Source organism: Rhynchophorus ferrugineus, unplaced genomic scaffold, assembly GCF_030347505.1.
Source record: "Rhynchophorus ferrugineus isolate W39M unplaced genomic scaffold, kcgeb_rfMv2 rfM11, whole genome shotgun sequence".
Classification (NCBI taxonomy): domain Eukaryota; kingdom Metazoa; phylum Arthropoda; class Insecta; order Coleoptera; family Curculionidae; genus Rhynchophorus; species Rhynchophorus ferrugineus.
Window position 1 is genome coordinate 3,298,839 of NW_027472590.1, and position 25,340 is coordinate 3,324,178.

Below are 25,340 nucleotides of genomic sequence, written 5' to 3' on the forward strand. Positions count from 1 at the left end.
AAATATCTTTCTCTGAGTTCATTTAACTTATATCTTGACCGGACGACAGACTTTGCCTAACCATTACTGTCATTTTCTTTACAAATTATTACGACTTTACGAAATTATCAGAAACAACAGGCCAGTTGTATCAGTTCTGTGGTGCCATTGTCACATATTTAAAACCGCAATAAGCTTAAATTTGCCTTAGACCGGATATACGTATTGTTATACTTAATATGCTACTGGGTATACGTCAACTTAACTTGCTTTATTCTGGATTTAGCGTAGCCATGCATAATACGAGGCGCCATAGTTATTGTGCAGTCAGTAAGTTTATGAATTTGTTAATAAAAAATCGTAGTAACAAAAAAAACCTTATCTTAATTAAAAAACCTTCAGAATCAGAACTGAAATGACCAATGTCTATATTTAACTTAGATTTACAGTATTTTAAAACCATATTTATACTAATTATTTTGTTTTGTTAATAATTAATAACACAAACTTTATTTATATTGCTGCCCTTTCGAGAGACATATTGGGATGAGCTCTTATCGATATAAAATAGGTATTTGATACCTCATACCAATTTAATTAATACCAGTGTAAAAGTGTACCCCTTTTAAGTTTAAATTGCATTTTAATTAACAAAACTATTATATTTTACATATAGAATTATTCTAACCTATTTTCATGATTTCATGAACAATTTTGCACAATCCTCTAATGAACAAACATATTGAACAATTAACTCTTTCTTTAGACATAGTTTCTTTGTAAAGAAATACTTTCCCTTTGTATTCAAAATTTTGATTACAGAAATAGCTTTTAAATTTTTCACTTTTGCTGCCACTAGTTTGGCCAGTCCCTGGGCTGCCCAACCTATGGATATATACTTTCTAATGAATTAAGTCCTTTGAGTCCATGATCCTTGCTAAATTTTAGTTATCGAAATTTCCATTGGCTTATTCAAAAATCTGTTTAAATATGAAGTACTACAAGCAATATTTGTCCTCATAACTAATAAAAAGTGCGTAAGATTGCATATTAATCTTCTATACGGTACGTTTTTTTTTATTATTTCGTTTTCGCTTGAGCAGTCATTAACTGATGCTTCTATCTTCTCTATTCTGTACTTTAGAGTGTTCCTCACATTTTGGGTCACATATCACTGGTATAAAGTAAGTACAACATTAGTCCTAGAATACTTTTTTGAGAATGACAATTTTCTAAATCTCGTCAACAATTTCCTTGGTGTTAGTGGCTTTATCTTAACGTTCTTACAGTCTTGTCAAAATGAAAGAATAGGGTAGATCTTAATACACGTTAGGTTTTAAAGGATTTCTTTTTAAATTTGAAGCTTTATTGCAAAACATCCATTGTCCATCGATGACCTCTACATTTTCCATTCTGTCAGGCAAATTACGGATTCCTCTCGAAAGAATCTTTAGTATCTTTAGGGATATCCAAGAATCGACTCATTTGGAAATGGAAACGCTTCCTCCTCTTACTCTCAAACATATTCATGGCTCAAAAAATTATAGAAAACAGCTGAAATATTATTGAAATAACAATTAATATTCGACCAAATTTACCAACAGACCTAAACTGCAAAAATAATGTAACTTCTTCTGTTTAGTATTACATATTAAAAGTTTAAACCGACAATTACATTTATGAGTCATGGCCACAAATAACGTTCTTATTAAGGTCAATTTACAGCCATCGTCCAATTCCTCTCCAGACTCCACTTTGTGTTTGTAAATAAAGAATCCTACAGTTGGTAGCATATGTTTTACAGTTTAGGCAGAACGCAACATGTGAAAGTAATTTTTATTCCTAGTAAGTCAGTGTAATAAAATTAAGTTATTATTCTAGACATTAATAAGGTAATTCACGTTTTTCGTGTTAAAATATGTTATCAAACTGAAGTACTTTTTAAAATCTAAAAAGATATTAAAAAAAATGTGACGAAAAAGCCGGACTATATAATAAGATTTATTTAAAAAATGCTGTTCAAAAAACGTGGGTAGCTTTTCGCTAAAACCAAAACTAAAATTTGTCCTGCACAATTTAAACCCGAATTGTTAATTAAAAATTATCAGGTGGTCTGTTAATAAAAGCAGGAAGTTTTCGATATCCGGAACGGAACAATATCGCAGGTTTGAATACTAATGTGGCTCGTTATTTAGTTTTTATTTGACGTTTTCGTGTCTCTGGCAACGATTTTAAATAGAATTTGATGTATTTTATTCCCTTTCGTTAAGATTCCATTCCCATCTTATTCTGGATTGATTCTAGAATTCAAAAAAATATATTTTAATGAAATCATCATGATATCGATAAAATAGGATTCTATAATGAGATATGCGTTGAGAGAATGTGTCAATTAAAAGTGTTAATATTATTTCTGTTATGACAGTTGGACTTTCGAGTGTGATTTGAAGTCAGAAAATAGGTGCCATAAAAAAGGGAAAGATATTAATTCATAAACGTTTAAATAGCAAGACGGCTGGACACGTTCTTTCAAATTGTAAAAATTAGTAAAAAAAAAACCTTAAAATAATGACATGTGACATTTTATGAATATATGCATCGATAGGAAATTAGAATATATACATTATTATCACAATTTTAAATACAAGTTAAAATAAATTAAAATATATTATAATACCATATTTATTTTACAATATTTGATATAGCATTTCTAATAATAATAAAATCTTGATGTGCAAATAAATCCATGATTGTTTGGCTAATTATATTTTACTTGCTATATGTTATAATAGAACCCACTCTATCACGTACTAGGTCGACATTTGGCTATAAAATCGAGATATCATAGTATTGACAGAAATCGTCAAATAACAATCTTTACTGCGATTCAATTAATATTATATCTTTCTGGGATATGGTGGAGGAACATCATCATAAACTTCAAAAAACTGCTTTTAGAAGTTGGGCAGACATTTTCAAAACAAGTAACAAAAGTAATCAATGTCGGAAATACAATTTTAAGTATTTTCTTGATTAGTGATATATATATATATATATATATATATATATATATATATATATATATATATATATATATATATATATATTTATGGAATAACTTAATAATTTTGAATGGAAATGTATTATTTTTATAGAGAAATAATTTTTTATATATATGTTTTAAGTATTTTTTAAAAGTATTCTTTTACCAACTATGGGTTTATCTTATAGAATATATTGTGTGATTTACTTGAAAGTACTAGTCATCATTAATTATGAGATGTTATATTGGCAGAATCATTCATCATCAAATCATTCAAAATCAATTAACAGTTTTAAGGCTAATGTCGCTTGATCTTATCCCCATGTACTAAGTTACGACGTAACGACGCCTCCCTGCCCTTCAGGTTCAAAATTCCCCAAAAAGTAGATTGTTGCTCAATCAGACTTATCGGCCGGGATTAACCGGGACCTGGTTGGCGCAATGTTTGGATGGATATGACGGGAGTGTTATCTAATCCTTAATTTTTTTATTTATTTAAGTTTTTGATTATTGACAAATTGATAATATCACGTCTATTAAACTGTCTAAATGCAATTTATCATCGTCTATTAAGATTTATTAGCGAGGCCATTATATTATGTGCTTGCATGTACATGTATTCTGATAATATTTTCACTATAATATTTCTTTCAACATGGCGGTAACCTCCAAACATTGATTTGTCTTTTTATCTTCCCCGTTTCAACAACAAAATTAATTAATATCGGAAATGCAATTTTGAGCATTCGCTTAATTAGATAATTAGTATGTATATAACTCTATATATTTTATATAGATATATATGTTATATATAAACCACGGAGTTTAACAGTTATTTACATTGATACTTACCATTCTCTCCATTATATTTGTTTTCTATTCAATTTCCCAATATATGTAACCTGTTATCAAACATACAAAATTAATAATATATAATAATATTAAAGCATATGGAATATTTTTAAAGATTTTTATTGTGTTGTGATATTCTTGAAACCCTTATTTGGCTTAAATCTCGAACGGCCGAGATGGAAAAAATATATTACGTGCTACAAAATTGTTAATAATAACACCTATTTTTATTATACACAGATTTATATCAGATAATTTTGTATTACTTAAGTAAGAGGTGGGGAAAAAGTCCCGCTATCATTTTGATTACCTATAATTTTGCTCAAAGGAACGATAATTAACGGAGATCTGGCTGGCCATATTAATTGGCCACTAAATTAGTTTTCATGGAAAAACCTAATTCAATAATTGTATTGTTGAACGAGCTGTGTGTGCTGTTGCCCCATATTTCTGAAACCACATGTCCTAGTCCTTGCTCTTCCATTTCAGGCACAAGAAAATTTCGAATCATGTCTTGGTATCGTTCAACAGCAATAGTAACAGTAACACCTTGGACATTTTCAAAAAAATAGGCACCAATGATGTTTCCAGCATGAATACCATACAGTTGTTGTTAGTGGATGTAATGATGTCCCATGAATTAATTGAGGTTACTGTACCAAAACCGATTGTTATGTTTATTGACGTGGCCACTGAGAAGAAAATGGACTCATCGCTCATTATCAATTTAGAAGAAAAATCTTCAATTTCACCAGACAGTCTTAGGGTTGCATTACTATAAAATTTGGGCGTCTATACAACACAGTGGTTAAAGCGAAACTGAGCTAATGGTAGTGGGACTTTTGCGCCACCCTATAGTGGCGTCGTTTTTTTAGGTATTCTTGTACACCTAACACCATCTGTAGTATTGTAAAGCAAATTGTTGTCCTGTTGTTAATATAGGACCGACATTTCCATTCTAATAAGTGCCTCCTTTTGACCGTGACTTCAATATAACAATATAACAAATAACGTTGGCTTTAAACAGCATGAAACCGATTTGAATAACAAAGGACGCTAAAATAGTGCTAATTTATTTACGCATGGTTATAGATACGGTTGTAAATAAATAGTGTACATGCTTTTTATGTATTTAAGCTGCCCGTAAATTCGCTTCTAATTATTGATAAATTGATAATGTTACGTCCATTAAACTGTCTAATTGCAATTTGTCACAATTTATTAGTGTTTATTAGCGGGATCATTACATTAGGTGCTTGCATGTATTCTGATCATTTTCTCCTATACACTTTCTTTCAACAACATGGCGGTACCCTCCAAAGAACGATGTTCTTTTTCACTCTTTCATAACCGTGTCCAAGATATACTACATCCATCTGAACAGGTTCTGATCAGAATTTTTATTATTTAATATTGTCGAAGTTCATTGGTTCCCCAGGCCGTTCCTTGTCATTGGCGTCAAGTTACCACTTTTAAATCATTGAAATTAGTATGGGGAACAATTGACTGAAATCGACTATCGACTGTTTAGTAATTGACTACTTTTTACTATCGACTGTTTCAGTCGCTATTTTCGGTCCGACTTATTTTATTACTATTTACTATCGACTATTTCAGTCGTTTACTTTTAGTTACTATTTTTGGTTCTACTAGTTCATTCGACTTTTTCATCACTCATTTTTAGCAATGTGGTTGTGTTGTCATAGGCGCGACCTTCAAGGTAATGCGCTGAATTTATACTTATATAGATTTGGCTTTTTGGAAAAATGACTAGAATGAAAGAAGTAATTACTCCAAGTACTGCAGCAACTTTACAGATTAAGCAGTATTTGGAAATGCCATTTATTGGGCGCTTAGAAAACACATTGGATTTTTGGCAAGCCCATAAAATGACACTACCCGATGTGATATATGATTTTAAATAGATGAGAGTTTACATTCATTTTTATAATTAATTAAATAATAATATAAAATTTCTATAACAATAATGGTCTTCCTCCATTATATTTGTCTTCTTTATTTACTCCCTGGATTTTCACAGCTTCTTTTACAGGTACTATTCCTTTTCTATGCTGCAAGAGGGATCAACCTCCATCTTTTACGATAGCAATATTTTTGATCTAGTCTCCCTCTACCGAGAAAACTGCGCTCTATGAACGTGGAACGATGCTCACTGCTGAAGTTTTGCTTTGTTTTTGATTTATTAAATATACAGTAATATTTTTCAAGTATCTACTGACACTAAATAGTTGCCAAGACTAATAACTCACCATATTTAATAAAAAAATGAAGTAGATTTATAATGATTTAATAAATGAGACATTTTAATCGTCTTACAAAAACATGCTCTGGGTTTTAGAAATACAACAATTGTTTTATTTCTGATAATTAGTAGAATTTTTAGTAAATGAAGAAGTGAAATGAAGATTTATGCTAATACTGTGAATTTTGTCAATAAAACAATAGAAGGTATTTAAACTGATATCATGTGAGTTTTGAAACAATGGCTATTAAAGAATATGTGAAAGATACTTTTAATTAAAGTGTGAACTAATTCTCACACAACAACAATGATGGATGATTAATTTTTGATTAAGCAATAATATTTATTCAAGACCTTATCAAAATCCAAACCAAATAACTGTTGACTAAACATCTACAGGTATTTTCCCTTTTGTAAATAATTGTGAGAAAAAAATAGATTTTGAGTCAGTCACATATTTGTAAATGTTGCGAAATAACATGATCACTAATATATCATTTTACAGTGTTTTGTTAGTTAAGCTAATATTAAACTACCATTTATGGTTTTCTGTATTTCTCATCTTCTATATTAAACAGTCACATTAAACAGTTTTGTAATAAAATATTATAGTAATTGTTTTTGGAATGAGCACTAATTTTAGGAATTTTAAAAAGATTTTAGAAATAATTTTCTTGTTACGAACTGATCTTTTTGCACTATCATATCACATGTCTGTTCTTCGAGAACCAAAAACAACCAGAAACCAGAAGGAAGTAATTCCGGAAAGTAAGGGTATTATATAAAGGCACTGTTTTAGAATAGCTAAAAATAAATGTGTATTTATATGTTGAAATCAGCAGCGTTTTAATCTATAATAGTAACAATAGAGGTACTGAAATCGATTGGTCGTGCAAGTGGATAACAATAGGTGATTTTACGCAAATTAAAAGCCTACATCAAAAACAGGAATGAGCTAGTGAAATTGTTGAAAAATGCATGACTTCCTTTGCATCATGTTAGATAGCTGTTCAGCTATTTTAGACAATACAGTATCAACAGAATGAAATATCTTCAAGCATTTTATATCATTTAGATTTAAGTAGATAGGTAGATATTATCATATCGTATGAGAAGTCGGAGAGACATGGTAGGCAACTGTTTCTATGATGTAATAGTTTGAACATTAAGCTCACACGCGGAGGTCCCGGGCTCGATTCCCAACAGAGCATCAACTATCTTTTTTCTAGTTTGGTTGGAACATTTGCCAAATCACCTAGACTAGTTAGCGGGCCCCAGTGTCAGAAATATTATCTGTCTTAAATATTTGGTTCTTTATTTCTATTTTTGATCATCGGGCTGTATTTTTACTTGCTCTGTCCATTGGAAAACTTCATAGAATAACTGCGTAATTTACTGAGTAAATATCTAACACTAAAAAGAGAGAAATAAATTATTTTACAAAAAAAATTGGACCGACTTCAGAAAATAAATAAAGCAACTCACTAATATGTAAAAACTAATGATACTTAGACTTTTAACAAAAAAAAACACGTAAAATGAAATATGTACTTAATAATCGTCAATAAATAACACGGAGCCATGTCATGTCAGTAGGTGGAGAAAAGTTAACATAAATTGTTTGTTAATATCTAATTTCTTTTTACGGTACATCTTTCATGTTATTAAAGTTTGAGCATCCTTCTACGTCCGGTATATCTTTGATTCCGCAATATTCAATTATTTTACCATTTGTTGGTCTGTCAGTTAAATGTCGCTGGCGTTAAATTGTCCTAACCTCAAAGCACTTTCATCAATTTTCGGTATTTATCTACGTTACGTGCTCTACGCGTGGAGACCTTTTTTTAACAAAAACGGAAGATTATGTGTTTACTTCTTTATGTCATCGTTTATTTTTAAATGTTCACTAGTGGAAAATGAACGCACAACAAAAACAGACGTCATTATATCCACGTAATTACTTATACTTATATTAGTATTTTTATGAAGGAGAACTGTCGGCATCAAACCTAATTATAGGTTGCTGCTTTATCGACATGTCTCGTGAAATGCGTATTTCGAAGATTTTTTATAAAATTATTAATTTAGTCTATACAAAGTTTATTTGTATGCGCCATGAAGTTGTCTTTGCCTTCCTGCCGCAATTTGTACATTCGTTTTAGAATCAGACAATATTTTCCTTCTCATTTTATTTTACTTAAAAAAAGATACAGTGCTGTCCGATTAGTTCGAACACGTAAACGAATGAGCCTGTCAAAGTCGGCCGGTTGTCAGAAGTATGTAAAATTATTGAAGGCAATAATGATAAGAGGTTATAACTCTAACCCATAAACTGTTGTGGCTGTAGAATTAACTGTAGTTTTTAGATGCATTATAATATTAAAATAAATTACATTTGAAAATAATATTTTTGTTCACTTATTTTATTTGGATTAGAATTTTGTTGTATGTCAAAGCTAAACTGAACTAAAACTCTAAGAGTTGATGCGGCAACATTGACGTCACTAATTTCGATGACGCATATACAAATAAACTTTGAATAGACTATAAGTATAGTTAATTAAACATTATTGAACTTTTAATTCTTCTTTTAAGAGGAACCAAAATTAATTTGCATTAACCGTACACCAAGTACCGTGCTTTGTCCTACAATCCTTCTTGAAATTAATATATTCTTAATAAAACATTAAAAGTCTCACGTTAACATGTTAACGTCTGGTATAACTATTCTATTCAACAACAACGTAGACTTACTGTATAATTTTAAGACAGAAAATACTAATTTTGTTGTCGCAACAGTGCTGAATATTTTATGAATATTACCGCATCAGCTATTCCAATCGAGGAAATATGACTTATTAATGATGTTATGAAGGGATACGATTGATTTCGAGGACTTTCATTGATTTTTTCGATGGAAAAACATGAACGTTTATCATACCATTCGTATGTTTAATAACGATTGTCTCGAAAATATTGTCTCGCATAGTAGCATAATAAATTAATAATTACTGTTGTTATATATGTTATAAATGAATTCCAACGAACTAACTTTATTTAACTAACTGTATACTGTATACTAACAAAGAAACTACAGCGAAAAGCGACAGCATTTCGCATCTACATCTAGCATCACGGCAGTCTACATCTGGTTATGTTTATTATTTGCTAAATCTATTATTATATCTTTACTGACTTATTAATTTGTTATATGTGGTCGTAAATTAATTCAACGGAAATATTATAGCGAAATTGAATTGGGTTTATGAATATATATTAAGTTATTAGTTATTATTAGTATAACGTTCATCAATATGAATAAAAAATAGAGTATTTAAATAATATATTGTAGATGTATATGTATAGATAATATATTTTGGGAGAATACATAGATTCTACCAGATGGAATATCTAGACATCTTATCTAGTATATCTTTTATAGCATAGCTTGGCACAGACGAAGCCGATTGCTCACAATATTTTCCTCGGGGTTCTTTCTATGAATATATCGGACAGGTGAAAATCTGTAGAATTTAAAGAACAAAATCAGTAAATTTCGAATCATTATTAATTAAACCCGCTGTATTCGCCAGACTTGATCCCCAGTGACAGTTCCATTTCCACGTTGGGTAACTGAAATATTTTTTTGTTAAATTTTTTTTGATCCGTTTATAAGACCTTGCTGAAACATATTCACATTTGCAAATATAACATACTGAATGTTTGATTAATTAAAAACTGCCTACATATTAAAATTTTCTTTTCGTTTGGATTTTAACATTGAAAACATAATCTTTCTCTAATAGAGCTTCGTACTCAATATATTTTATTTGAAAATTACCACCTTAAAATACATGTTATTGTAAATGTATTACCTGTTATTATAATGTTTTGTCATTGCTAATTCAATAAAGCTATAAAATACGCTTTACTTATGCATGATGCATAGGTGTTTTTCATAAATATTTAAATTACTGTAGCAAAAAAATGCTTGGAAAAATGTGACGCATTTAATTTCCTAGCTAGTCAATATTCTTTAAGCTATAAAATATCCTTTAATGATTGTTAATTTAGAATCATATTGTGGCTTTTGATATGTTTTTTTACAAGTACAAACAGCTAGACCTCCAATAGAGTCTTTGTTGTAATAACTTATAATTTGGTTTATTGATTGAGATGGTGAGGGGTTTATTCCGCAGTCTAACATATATTATATCCAGAATTTTCATGTCTAGCTGTAATTCACGAGACTGTATTCCAAAATAAAACTGATGTTAACATCTTGCTTAGTTTTAGACATTTACTCATATATGCGTTGGATTTCGGTTTTTCAGTTAAATATATAAGATTAATATTTCGTGGTTAACGTGAATAATTGCGGATATGGTTAAACATTTTAAGAATTAACTCATAATAGAGAATAATCATATCTTATAAAGTTTAGTCAGTATTCACCAAAACTACATTATAAAGTTTTTTGTTTACAGAGTTTTTATCATAAAATATATGTAGACAATATAATTTTTTCATCACTTTTTAAACATATTATTAATTTTTAAACATATTGGGAACATCAAATTCTCTTAATATGCATTTTATTCAAAATCAATCAAAATATTTTTAATTGTTACTGTATACTTTATCCAACCAAGGACTATATACTAATCCAACTTGCTACCTTTATGTGAGGTGAGATGCTGCTTATGTACAGTCACATCATGGTCCTCACTCGAAGTGACTACATGTATGAATCCTATGAAAGAATTAGCTGTATATTACTGATATGTGTGAGGAGAATTAGCCAATTAAATACGAATTATTTCAACATCCATCTTATTCGCCCTATTTAACAATCGTAAAATTTAGTGTTCGAAATATTGCTACAAATACAAACTCGTCTTTTTCTTTATGACCTATAGAACGCTTTAGTAATAGTCGGTATGAAATGTTTTCAATAACTTACAATAACTTAATTTCGATTGTATGGTTACTGAAGGCAATCAAGAAAATTAAAAACCATTGATTTTATTATTAGACAAATTTCAATGGACAGTCAATTTAATCAGAAATTTGTTAACTCATCAAGTATTACCTGTATCGTAACAAAGCATTGGAGTATTGATTAAAAACGGTGACGTGGAAAAATACAAACTTGTATCGTTATTGTAGGATCAATTAAAGGAAGACATTTGATGTCATGTGTTACTATGATTATAATGTAACAAAAGTAAATACAGTAGATGCCACTGAAGAAATACCTTTCTATATCCTGATGGTACATTAATGGTCACTGTAGAAATTTGTTTGGTTAGATTTGATAACTTGATGGTATATCTTTTGTATATATATATATATATATATATATATATATATATATATATATATATATATATTTCAAACAAAAGATATACTATCAAGTTATCAAATCTAACCAAACAAATTTCTACAGTGGTCTCATTTTTGTTTCCTGTACATCCGATTACATAACCTGTCTTTATAACGAAGATGTTTTGTAAGAGCTAATTTTGATTTTAAGTTCGATTTAATTTAATTCAAATTCAATAACGGTAATAACGTCATCCAGTTTTTTCTTCTTCGCCCAGAAGAGGGCGGTACGATTGTTCCTGTCGCCTTGATTAAGATTAATACCCTTATCAATAAGAACTTTGGCACAGCGACTAATATCTCGGGATTCATAGTCGCCATAACGTATGAGGATGTGCAGTGCATTTAAACCTGAAATCGTCATCGAATAAATTAAATAATACTCTGAAATGACAATAACTTACCTCCTGCTAGATTGTTTATGACGTTGCCGTCCTTTTTCAAGATCAGTTCCAAGGTCTTGTACTGCGTTTTCTTAGCAGCACAATGCAAAGCCTGCCAATCCTCCATGTTCTTGTCCGTCACGTAGGCTCCCTGATCCAGTAAGACCTTCACGACCTCTGCGCTGATATATATATATATCTTTCTTAATATATATATATATATATATATATATATATATATATATATATATATATTTCAAACAAAAGATATACCATCAAGTTATCAAATCTAACCAAAGAAATTTCTACAGTGGTCTCACTTTTGTTTCCTGTACATCCGATTACATAACCTGTCTTTATAACGAAGATGTTTTGTAAGAACTAATTTTGATTTTAAGTCGGATTTAATTTAATTCTTACGAAAATATAGAATAAATATTCTAAACCTACTCTTCCTTAGACTAAGGTTTATACAATGCGTGACATTTCTACCATTCAAAAGCAGCGATTTTGATGTAACTGATGAAGAATATCTCATAAAATTAAAAAGGTTCGAAAGCAACGAAGTGAAAGCTTCAACTCAAGTACCAAAAGATCGTATGGACGTATCATTAACTGGTGAATCAAAAGTTCTAAAACATTCCGCTCGCTTTGGAAAGATCCAAAAGAAAATAAAATGTCAGCCAAATACAATAACAACATTGCCGGTTTGTTAATCGATAAATCAAAATAAATTTTCACTCTTTTCACAAAAAAATCTGGGCTATGAATTCAGAACCAAGCTAATAAACTTCACAGTCATAAGCTCTTCATTTAGTTAAAGCAAGTAGGAATGATCACGAGTTCTTAAAATCATGAAATCATCAGTCATCTATAAGAATTATCCCTTTAGATGGTAAATAAGTGATTGTTTCGTCCTAATATTCCAAAGGTGTACATTGAGCTTATATGTTTTTACAGCACTAGGATACAAGGCGTTTTGGTGGATTGATTTTAAAAAATGTTTATTAATTATTAAAATATATATTTGTTTCTTAAAAATAATATTCTCAAAATGTTAAACATATCAATGGAATAGATGGAACAGTTCGTTATATAACAGAATTCTGTTGAATTAACAGTAACATTTTGTGATAGACAATTTCTTTCAAAAGCGTGATTCCTTAATATTAGTCTCAGTTCTGTTTGTTTCCTTATAAATTTAGATTAAAAAGATCTTCTTCTACGTCTCTGTTTGTCATAGAGCTTTAACTTTTATACAATTTTTATTTTGGGACAGCATAATGCAGCTTTAAGTTTCTATTTTTTAAAAAGTTTACTTATTATATTATATTAGTTGTTACTGACTAACCTACAATTTGTCTTTACAATAACTTAAATCTACGTATATATCTAGGAGGGCCCATCTGACCTATGTTAATGTAATAGTACTTATGTATTAACAATGCTGTTTTTCTATTAAATTTATCTCACTTCATTATACGACAAAATATCAAATTGTTTGATTCGCTAAAGTATGTATCCTGTTCTGGTGTTACCAGTGAGTAGTATTTCTTCAATCTTGATATTAGAATGGTGTGCGTCTTCATGTCTTCTTTTCAATTCTCGTGATTTCTTCAGTGATACACGGTATCTCAAAGTCTAGTTGTTAGTAATTAGTCCCGTAATAACCCAGTCCACCACCATTACTCGCCAGGACTTTGTTCTGAAAAACTTGTAATGTATTTATATTGGTTTTTTCTCCGTAATTGAATTTCACATATTCATATAGGTTTCAATATTTGCTCACATAATATCAGTTTTATATTTTCCTATATTTTAACATCAGTTCTTTCCTTTTCTTTTTTACATATTCCTTCCAGCGTAATTTTGCACCAATATTCATTACGATAGACTTAGCGTTGTTGCTATATGGAATGATAAATTGTTCAAATTGCCACTTGCCTGTTGCAATTTTCGTATGGCTTCTCCACTATAATCTCCGACAGCTATAATCGCAGTATCATCAGCAATTATAGTTATCGTAATATTCTTCATTTGTGGTATACTACATGTGTAGAATAGGTAAAGGATATACTAATACACTTCCTTGTGGTAAACCTGCTTTAGCTGTTTTTACTGTAGAATATGCTTCCTCTTGTTTGGTGTTGGACGCTGGTTGTGATTTAAGATAAGAATATATGTTAATTATGTTGTTTTGGTAATATTTCGAAAAATGAAAAATGTCGTCATCTTTTTTAACACATCCAAACTGAAGTGTAGGTAGTAGGTTTTTTCTCTATTAGATTTAATGGATTGTATCCTTTTCAACAGTAGTTTTTTATTTGGTGATTTTTTATGTTTGGCATGTTTTAGTTGAAATGTTGACCAAGTTTCATAATTCCTTCTTGGGAGTTTTTGCAGCAGAAGTTGTTATATCATTCATTGAGTATCTGTATATATATAAGTATCTGCTTCATATATACCTCCCATGGGTTTTCAGAACTATTTAAAAATCACAATTAGCCAAATTGGTCAACAGACGAAGCAAATTTTATAATATAAAATAAAATAAACGTTTGAATTTTTCTAGCAACGATTGATTTTCGATATGGGATCGAACGAGATCAACCACAACCGCCCTCCCAAAATACAAAGAGTGGGGAGCCAGATATGTCCGACGCCCAATGACGAGCTGCTGGAGGCCATCCTGAACAACGAAGAGCTGAAGGTCGAGCGGATTCTTCGAAATCATCCGGATCTCTTGAGTTATCGGTATGAGGATCAGTTTAACAACACACCGCTGTTGATAGCCTGTTCGGAGCCAAGGATCAGCGCAGAGGTCGTGAAGGTCTTACTGGATCAGGGAGCCCACGTGACGGACAAGAACATGGAGGATTGGCAGGCTTTGCATTGTGCTGCTAAGAAAACGCAGTACAAGATCTTGGAACTGATCCTGAAGAAGGACGGCAACGTCATAAACAATCTGGCAGGAGGTAAGTTATTGTCATTTCAGAGAATTATTTAATTTATTCGATGACGATTCCAGGTTTAAATGCACTGCACATCCTCATACGTTATGGCGACTATGAATCCCGAGATATTAGTCGCTGTGCCAAAGTTCTTATTGATAAGGGTATTAATCTTAATCAAGGCGACAGGAACAATCGTACCGCCCTCTTCTGGGCGAAGAAGAAAAAACTGGATGACGTTATTACCGTTATTGAAAATGCTTTGAATTCACCGGAAATGGTAGAGACACTGGTCCTGGTACAATGTGTACAAGCATAATTCCGCCATTTATTCTAAACACGTATACGTATTTTGTTTTGACTGAGAATAACTTGACCTAAATACTAATTCGTTAAAAAAGTGGTTTAGGAACTTCCTTAAACTGGAAATAGTGGTTAAAAGCCGCCATAATTTTCAGGGTATCTCTCGAATTGGTGGCGTAGTAGGTCAGCATCTCTGATAATCCGAAGGAGTAATATCTGGAGAATTCGACGGTTGATATAGGATGTCTGATTTTAGCGTTAAAATGTGAACTACATGCCGATTGGTCATGTAATAAAGCTACTTATTATTTGCGACTAAAGCAGTAGCTTACTGGAAAAGTGTAAAATAAAGTATTTATGCTTACGTTTATATGGTAGGCGATGTCCTTCTCCTTGGACCATTCGCAAGGCTTTTAATCGAGGAGAAACTGCTTGTTGAGTAACTTCTAATGATTCTGACAACAATCTTCGCCCATCAACTCCTTCAATTCTACGTCGTCAGATTTATTTACTGCTTCATAGTTTGAAATAAAACACTTTCGTCGAATTTCTAGTCTGGTCTGACTTTATTTAAATCAGACACAAACAGGATATATCGATGAGATTACAGTGAAGTTTTCTTACTTGTTAAATTCCTACATATGGTTGTTGATACTTGATACTTGATTTCTGAGTAACGTAATCTAGCTCAATGCCGCATTTTGTTGTTACAGTCATTTTTAAATAATTTCTCACTCACCACCGCGTCTTTATAAAGTATCCTTGGCAGTTTTTGGATAGTTGTCTATATTGGAACTTCCTAGATACATCAGAGCATGTTTTCAGACTTCCTTGGCTTTTATACCGCTTTCGAGTTTACATCTAATTATTTCAGCATTTGAATTATATTGGTAACTTATATTATTGATATTATTAATAAACTTTACAGTTTTAACAATACTTAATTCTGATACTGATTGATATATGAGATGGTGGCGTCACCATTTCTAAAATGGCGGGTTTCAATTTCAGTTTCATTTCTGTCGATTCTAAATTTGACAAAGGTTTTATTTTAAGTAATAAGCATTCGTTTTAGGAACTTAACTGAAATAAACAAATGGTGGGATAGTGTTTGTACACCTAATGATCATGTAAATGAATCAAAAAATGTTTTAGAAATCTGACGATCCTAGTAAAAGTGAACATAGTCAACTGTTGACTTACTTGAGAGCAAGAGATGAAAACGATTTTATCAGCTACAGATGCAATATCGATGATTTTGTGAACGAAACTGATACTGAGTCTACTTTTCTGCAAATATGTTGCTCCAACGGTTTGAACAAGGTAGCCGGTTATTTACTAGAAAAGGGCGCAGATCCCAATAAAACATACAGGAATGAGCAGACACCCGTAAGATGTTATCCAGCATTTATTAAGTGTTTTTATTGTTACTGATTTGGTATTAGATTGAGCTGGCAGCAAGTAGAGGGTACAATGAGTTGATAAAGACATTGCTGAGATATCATGCAAGATTAACAACCAATACGCTCTGCGTTTGCATCAAGGACATAGAGGACGCCGTTCATAAATATAGAGATTGTTATAATACTTTAATATCACATATCAAGACTCAATATCAGGACCACGAGGTCTTTTCATTGCTCAACGGTCATGATAAGATGGGGTACACACCACTGCACTATGCTGTTAGGTAAGTTTTCTGTTTACAATAAACTACCACTAAATTAGGTTTACAGTAGAATAAAATTAAAACAATATGTCTGTCATAAAGTTCGAAAGTTCAAGGCAAAAGTTGCTAATTAAAATACGAACTGTAAATACATTTTATTCGCCAGGTTTAGTTCCTTTTGATTTCTGACTGTTTACACGTTGCATAAGATTCTGAAGAAAGGTAGGGGTGTAAAGAATTTTATGAAGAATCGATGGGTATGATGGTATGATTGGTATATTTGGAGAGTATTATCTTTATTCCAGAGCTAAAATGGTTTGGCACTTTTCTCATATACATAGTCATAACACTTTGTGTTTTTTCTTGCTATTTTGTTTCTTTAAGTCTTTTACCATAATTTCTATTTAAATAATCGAAGTTTAATGAAAATTACAAGTACGTAATGAATTGCGTTGAATTAAGAAATTTTTTTTAAGCTAGATAATCAAAAGTATATTAGACAAAAGGTTTAGTGTGATTTTACATTTTAGGTATGCTGATTCAGATGTTATTCAAGAACTGTTGACCTTGGGCTCATCCCTGGGAGCCAACAGCGATTTTGGCGTGATGCCGATTCAGGATATAGAGCCGAGCGTCCTGGAGAAACATCTCGACAGTTGCATAATATACGACACCAAGGATAAGCACTGGGACAAAGAAAGCTTTAAGGTGGAATATAACTATCGTTCTCTTATACCACCGTTCAGTAGGAAGAATGGATCTGGTAGTCAGGAGAATCTATTCAAAGTCAGCACAGATCCTGAAGAGGGTCATTTTAAGCAAGAGATCCTATCGGATTTAGTCGAAGAAACAAAGGTAAGAAAGCATTAAACAGTCTATTCAAAGTTATTTTGTATATACGTCATCTAAATTTGTGACGTCAAAACGTGGCAATGTTGCCGCATCAACTAGGTGTTTTAGTTCAGTTTGGCTTTGATAAACAAACAACAAAATTCTAATTTAAATAATATAATTAATCAAAAATACTGTTATCAAATATAATTTATTTTAACATTATAGTACATCTAATGCATATATTATCGAAGGACTTAGAATTACAATTAACTACACAGTTATAATAGTTTGTAGGTTACCGTTGTGTGTGATTATATTTATATTAAGCTCTTTTCCATACTACTTTTGAGTTATGCCTATGATGTTCTAGGCGCGTTTGTAGTTGTATACCCTGCAGGCCTAATCCACCTAATTAACAATTATATATCCAAGTAATATATTTTACTCATGAAAGAGCATATTTATCTTTTACGCTTAATTCTTGTATCTTTCGGTACAGTGTTTCCTTGTAAAGACATTTTGGTATCACTGTATTTCTCTTTCGTTTGCTCTGTTCACACCTCTATACATCTTTCTTGATACAACTAGATTTAATCATTGCAATATTCTTAATACATTTACCATATCTGCAAAACAGTTACTGTTCTTTCTCTCCTGAAACATTTTAACCAAACTCTCATATTCTGAACAATTACACACATATATGTGCACATAACCCTTTTACACTTTGCAATAACATTTCTTCACCTCTACCTGTTTCCACTCTCATCACTCTGTCTTAAAAATTGACAGCCTTCATTTTTCCAGCATGAAGAACAATATATCTGCAATGTACTGTTAATAAATTTTATGACTAACAAAACATAATCGATAGTTATTCCAGTGTTTATCTTTCTCCATCCATCATCTTGCCATGAAAGACCATTGGGTATATTGGTCTCATTCTGACATATCCATGTCTCATCTATCTAAATACATAGATTGAAACAATAATCATTTCTTAATTTTATTATATGCTATTAAAAATTGTATTTTTTTAAAAGCAATATCCGGAAGTTTTATTAAACCTTTTCAATATTTTTCAGACTAACAGTTTCCGTTGAAATAATTGTGTTAAATTATGTTTGTATTGAAAACTACTCACTGTTTTTAACTAACGTCAAGCTGATCTTGATTAGATTTTTCATTTTCTGAGATATTTCAGTAAGCTGGCAAGAGAGCTCTCATTATCTCGTTCTTATTGAAAGTAACTGATTAGAGATATAATCCGTTCTGTCTGGCTTCGGAATTTTCAGAGTAATAATAAGCGGAGATTTGAAATTTATTAAAACAAGCAAAGCATTAAAATAAAGTTTGCAGCTTTATAAGCTCTTATAACTATTGTTTTGAAGAAGGCTAGTTCGGTTATACGTACGTACTTATCAGACAGCATTCTGTCTCTTTTAACTAGAATAAAATGAAAAGTATAATATTATCTGATTCTGATTCTTATAAATTGCGACAGGCGATACATTAAACATTTTGATGACGTATATACAAAATAACTTTGGATATAATATTTATATAGGAGACAAACAATTATTCAGAATAGAAATGTCAAGTTATGTTGGCGAAATAAAACAAGTAATTCGTTTAATAAATATTTTTTATCGAAGAAACTAGATACCCCTAGATGACGTATATCTTGAAAATTTTCTCCGACGAAAATAAATATAACCATGTCGTCGATTGTTGATCAAACTTCCTCGCGTACTTACCAGCTGGTGTTTTGTCTGTCAGATTTTGACGACATCGTTGCTGATGGAGAACAGTTTGTAGTTCTTGGCCAACAGTTCATTTCATTGTTGAACTGTGAGCATAACGCCTGTCATATTTCCGTATATGGATTGCCCATAAAATAAAGTTGTCAGAATTGATCTGCATCTGACAGTGGTAACAGCGGCCCAAGTAAGTTAAACATTTGATGCTTTGTTAACTTATCTCTGATATAAATTTGAACATACCAATATGACACATTTAATCGGCCTCGACGACCTAAGTCAAGTGGCCAATTTTGGCATTGTTAACTATGCAAGTAGAAAACGCACAAAATTTGTGAATAAATATTAATAAATGTAAAATACACTTATCAGCATATCAATTCCGAAGAGTACCGTCAGACCTGAGTGGTAAAATACACCTAACTTGATCTAAGATTAAATTACATTAACAAGTATATATCTCGGGGGTTTATAAATAATCCAACGCTGTTTAGACAATTTTTACGATTAATTACCGATGCTTATCGTTACGTAAACATCGAAGAACTACATGTCCCAAAAATCAAGTTGTTCTGCGATACTATCCAAGATATCGTCTTGAAATATGAAATAACGCTACTAATTACTAATACGGTCCAATGACAACGTCGAAAAAACAGCAGAAGCGAATCATGTCACACGATCTTGTATAATGTATAAGTGCTACACTTAACTTTTATTGGGCGACTGATCTAGCTAGAGACATAACATAAAACCATATGGAAAGAAAACGGAAGATATCTTGGTATATCTCAATATCAAGATAATTTTATGTTAAGATCAGATCACGTATCAGTGATTCATATACGGGGTGAATATATAATAAGGAAAACAATATAAATTATATATATATATATATATATATATATATATATATATATATATATATATATATATATTTCATCTCATTTCATCATTTCAACATCTTTATTAGATACGCTTAGTACAATCTTAATTATTATTATTACAATTAATTTATTACTACTTTTCCTATGTGCTTGGATTAATTAACAAGCAAGACGAGTGCGAGAAAATACATCCTCACATACATAATTCCTCAATTATAAAATTATAATTATTTATTAATTATTAACTTATAGCTATAGTTTAGACTAATAATACACACTAAATATTCACCCAAGTTCGTATGGTTTTGTTCGTTTCAATCTCCTGACATCCTGTGCGCTGTCCAGCAGTCGTATTGCTTCCACGTTAGAATCATTTAGTAATCTTCTTTCGTGTTTCAAGACGAAATCCTGCACAACTTCGCAAATCCATTTGATTTGCAGGTCATCGTGCAGTTCTTCATTGGTTACATAGCGATAGGCATTGGTAATCAATCGAAGAATCTTGTTTTGACAGCGCTGTATGACTAACTGATTTGACTTTTTAGTGCAACCTCATATTTGCACCCCATAGGTTCAAATTGGCTTTATAATTATATTATAGATAAACCTCATTTTTATTTATTTTAGATCAAGTTGAGAGTATCTTCCGACTAACCAGTATAGTTGTTTTATTTTGGTTCTAATGTGTTTTGCTTTTTGTCTAACGTGATGCTTCCAATTTAATCCACCGTCAAGATGGATTCCAAGATATTTTTCTGATTCTGCTTGAGCAATCGGGCATCCATTGAGTGATATAATTAAATTTTTATTATTTCGCCTTAATGCAAAATTAACGTGGACAGATTTGGAGCTATTATATATATATATATATATATATATATATATATATATATATATATATATATATATATATATATATAACAATAATAATTTGAATAACAAAAATAAAAAAGAAAATGAGTTAAAAATATAGTTAAATAAAGACGTTATTAAATAATAATCACATGATGAAACGTCTGGATTATATAGTGGATGAAAGGTAGGATAATATGGAAATCAGTCTCTTCTTGGACTTTCCATCATAAATATTCTGATTACTAATAATACCTAGTAATCCTATAAGTAGCAAGTAACTATAATTTTACTTTATTCTTACACTACGGACTACGAACTTTGAAGTAAAAATAATATATTATACAAAATAAATCAAGAAAATTGCAGGCGATAAAAGAAAACTACCAAAAAAATGGCAACAAAATAGAATTACTGGAGTTTTTCTGTTCTGAATAATTGTAATCTGTTCTTGTAACATTGTTTCTAATCACTTTTTTTCCAGGTCATCTTTTTTATGAGCAAGGAAGAAGAGTTTAAGCGGCTATTGATGCATCCAGTAATAACCAGCTATTTGTTCATGAAATGGTGGAGGGTGCAGTATTTGTTCTGGTTGAATTTCTCCTTTTACGCTGCGTTTTTCGTGTCGTTGGTCCTATATATTTTCACCGATTATGCCGATCTGTCACCGGTCGACAAAGTACCGCTACTTCAGTTTTTATCCGGCTTGTCGTATATAGTGTTGTGTTTCACGTTGATTTTGCTGTATTGCCGGGAACTCTTCCAGTTGATAGCCGATCCCAGGAGGTACGTGAAGTGCTTCGAGAATTATATCGAGTTCATTTTGATCGTTATAGTGACCGTCATAGTGTTCTGCGATTCCGCCAGCGGGACCAAGAAACAGTTGTCCGCCATCTCTATTCTATTGGCGTCTTTCGAATTGGTGTTGTTGTTGGGTCAGCATCCGTTCTTTTCCACCAACGTCGTCATGCTCAAGACCGTATCCTTCAACTTCTTCAAGTTCCTGGCCTGGTATTCGATTCTATTGGTGGCGTTCGCGTTGAGCTTCTTTCTGCTCTTCATCCCGTCCGAGGTTGAGGAGAAATCGGATACCGTTGTTCAGGCGGAGAGTAATAATAAGTCTTCGAACGCCGATGATGACGACAATACCTTCTTCGATACTCCATATCGATCGGTGTTCAAGACCATCATCATGTTGACGGGAGAGTTTGACGCCGGCAGCATCAACTTCACCACATTCCCAATAACGAGCAAAATAATCTTCGCCCTGTTCATTTTTATGATAGCCATCATTCTGCTGAACCTGTTGAACGGTTTGGCCGTCAGCGACACACAGATGATAAAGAACGATGCCGAACTGGTCAGTTACATCGCCAGGGCCAAGTATCTCCAGCACGTCGAAAGTATGTTCTTCGCCAACATCTTTCCGGTGCAATTATACCGGAAATTGGTCGATGTCTGTTGCTGCTTCTCGGGCGTCAACCTCAACCGTTGGTCGATGAAAGGGATCCTCGCTCAAAGGGCCTGTCTGTTCCCTAAATATATCCAATACCGACTGGTTCTATATCCGAATAAGCGCGGTCTTGTCGAGCTCGATTCCAACGACACCAAGAAGAAAGACAAATGTTTTCGGTGTTCCGGGATTAATTTGGATGGTGAAACGGTGAGAAGAACCAAAAATATCATACAAGCGAGGAACGATCATCTCGAGAACGTCGACGTGAAGAAGATGGCTGAAGAAATTAAGTCTCTGCAAGAGAAATTGGACAGTCTGATACAGATGCTATCTGATAAATAATCTTGCTATTTGTAAAATGATGTTCCCTATATGGTGAATAAATGGGAAAATGTTTCGCAATCATTGGGGGCGCTGAAAACGTTTTTTTACGATATGTGATAGGTTAGTGTAAAGTGGTCATATGTAAAATATTTTGTTTGATTTTCGTATTTCTTTAGTGTCGTCAATTTTATGGGATCCATTAGAGTTCTATCTTAAATTTTTGACATACCGAAAGAAAACTTTAAGTCTTTCCTTGTTAGTATTGTAATTGTTTGATCCAAAAATATAATGACCACCTAACACTAATTTTTAAAATATATGTGCTTTTTAAAAATATTTGTGTAGGAATAAAACTATTAAATAATAGAGTTAGCTTCACGACCTACAAATAGTGTAACAAAATTTCGCTGTTCCATTGCTTAAATCAGCCTCTATTTTTTTTAATCTGTAGAACTACTTAATAAAGAATGTAGACAAAGCTTACAAGTGGTTTCTTTTCTCAGAAATTATGCCAAATACCATAAAACATAGACCAGCGTGCTACGTTCGTTTTTCATTTTAGTCACAATTTTCTCGCAGAGAATGATATGAAGAAGATAAATTGATGAAATCTATTGACAAAACGAGCATTTAAAATATTTGATATTTATTTAAACATACTAGCTGAAGATTCCTTAAACAAATATAATGACTTGGAAACTGAGTCAACATATTTTGCTTTAAAGAAATAAATTGTTATTTTATTTTTAACGGTACAATAAAATCTGACTCTATTTAAAAGTATAATTGCTGTTTTTTTGACCTTTTTGAATGGCTTCTTTATATGATAACATGTAACATGTGAACTGTGCCTTACATTACCCAAATTTTACTACTATATGTTATGTCTCGATAAGAAATAGGTTAACTTTCTACAAAAAAAAAGCAATTTCTACATGTAGTAAGCATATAATAGATAGATAATTGTATACGTATGTAGTAAAAACAATGTTACATAGACATTTACCCTAGTATCTTCTGTTTTATGGCGTTCAAACCAGCTCCAAATACTGAAAACAAATCCGCTTGAAACAAAAACTTAAAAATGCTTGTGTTTGCACAATTTAAGCAAAACAATCACGTTCGTTTGTGGTGGTGATTCCAATTATTTTAACTAGCCAATCACAATTGCGATCGCAGCACTACCTACGATTGGATATGACAAAATATCTCTACATTCGCATTTATATTTATTATAAGTATGTAGTGCATACGTCATGTCTGGCAAAATATATATCTCATATACATTAATCCAGCATAGACATACAATGTTATTTTTATATTAATTATTATTCTGTCTTATATTATTTAATAAAAACGCGCTTATTTAGAATCAGATCTTTCTTTGCTCGACATTTTTACTGCGGTATCTTCTTAATAAAGTTGTAGCCAAGTTTTGTTGGTGTAAATCACCCGATAGGGGTGTATCAGGAAGGTTTATTTTCTACAGGGAGAAATGAAGAAATATCATCAAGAAATATTTATATTAGAGTTGGAAATTAAAAAAAATATTTTCAAAATATATTAAAAAGCAGTCGGATAACTAGTAACTTATTTACAATTTTGATTACAAAACATCCTTTTCTTTTTTTTTATATATTTGCCCTTTGCAATTCTGTTTATTTTTACATCCGCCAGAATAAGCATTTTATTATGTCGCCTTTGCTTAGCATATAGCCTAAATGAATTAAAATGTATTATTGATACCATAACACAATATCAGAATCTTAAAAATATACATAACACTTCTTGCTTTTAATGTTACTACATATACACCTAGTCTTTAGTGTTTTTGGTGTTATATTATCTGGTTCTTTCAGCATAAAGTTGAAGACACAGATTCGACTGTTCAGAATTTTCAGATTTTAACCCTCTCCATTTAGTTCCTTTGAAAAATTAAACTTGTACTCACTTCTAACTCTTTTTAACTAATGTGAACTGAGCAACTGCAGATTTCGATATTTAACTTCAATCCAAATTTTCCCATCTGATGGGTTAAGGGAAATAATCTGCGTATATACACAAATAATGTATTTCGTTACATTTATAAATGTAGATTTTAATGAAATATTTACTATTAAAATAGCAATTAGGAAATGCCTCTTGGTTAAGTCACGATCTTCTAATGTGACTATTATTCGGCTGAATATCGAAATGTGCTATTAATTACATAATTATAATTAATTATATAATATAATTAATTCCTAAAATGTCTAAAATTTAGTAAATGTTTGAAATAGGTTTTTCGAAAGCGAAGTGATATAAAATGTATTATATTGTTTAGATATAAACTTAATCAATAAATACAAAAAGCTGATGATAAGTTGTTGTGAAAAACCAAAGATATCCAAACAAAGGGA

The 25,340-nt window shown here is 31.4% G+C and overlaps 1 protein-coding gene and 1 long non-coding RNA gene across 7 annotated transcripts in view; one reads left to right on the forward strand and one right to left on the reverse strand.

Moving 5' to 3' along the window:
- Positions 1-23,420, forward strand: part of LOC143205065 (transient receptor potential cation channel protein painless) — a 29,181-nt gene extending 5,761 nt beyond the window's left edge. For 3 of the 6 annotated variants that reach the window (XM_076418075.1, XM_076418074.1, XM_076418073.1), the window contains exons 2-7: positions 14,478-14,880; positions 14,934-15,136; positions 16,315-16,548; positions 16,605-16,849; positions 17,359-17,683; positions 21,646-23,420. In XM_076418075.1, the coding sequence (XP_076274190.1) occupies positions 14,496-14,880; positions 14,934-15,136; positions 16,315-16,548; positions 16,605-16,849; positions 17,359-17,683; positions 21,646-22,959 (2,706 nt within the window). In that variant the 5' untranslated portion in view covers positions 14,478-14,495 and the 3' untranslated portion in view covers positions 22,960-23,420. Of the gene's footprint in view, positions 1-221; positions 310-1,044; positions 1,164-1,747; positions 1,825-14,477; positions 14,881-14,933; positions 15,137-16,314; positions 16,549-16,604; positions 16,850-17,358; positions 17,684-21,645 lie in introns of those variants that run through there. The other 3 variants (XM_076418077.1, XM_076418078.1, XM_076418076.1) reach the window with 3 other exon arrangements.
- LOC143204971 (uncharacterized) lies at positions 11,680-12,086 on the reverse strand. Its single transcript, XR_013007710.1, has 2 exons — positions 11,927-12,086; positions 11,680-11,873 (listed from the first exon to the last, which is right to left on the reverse strand). It is a non-coding gene; the product is annotated as an uncharacterized LOC143204971 (long non-coding RNA).
- Positions 23,421-25,340: the final 1,920 nt, after the last annotated feature.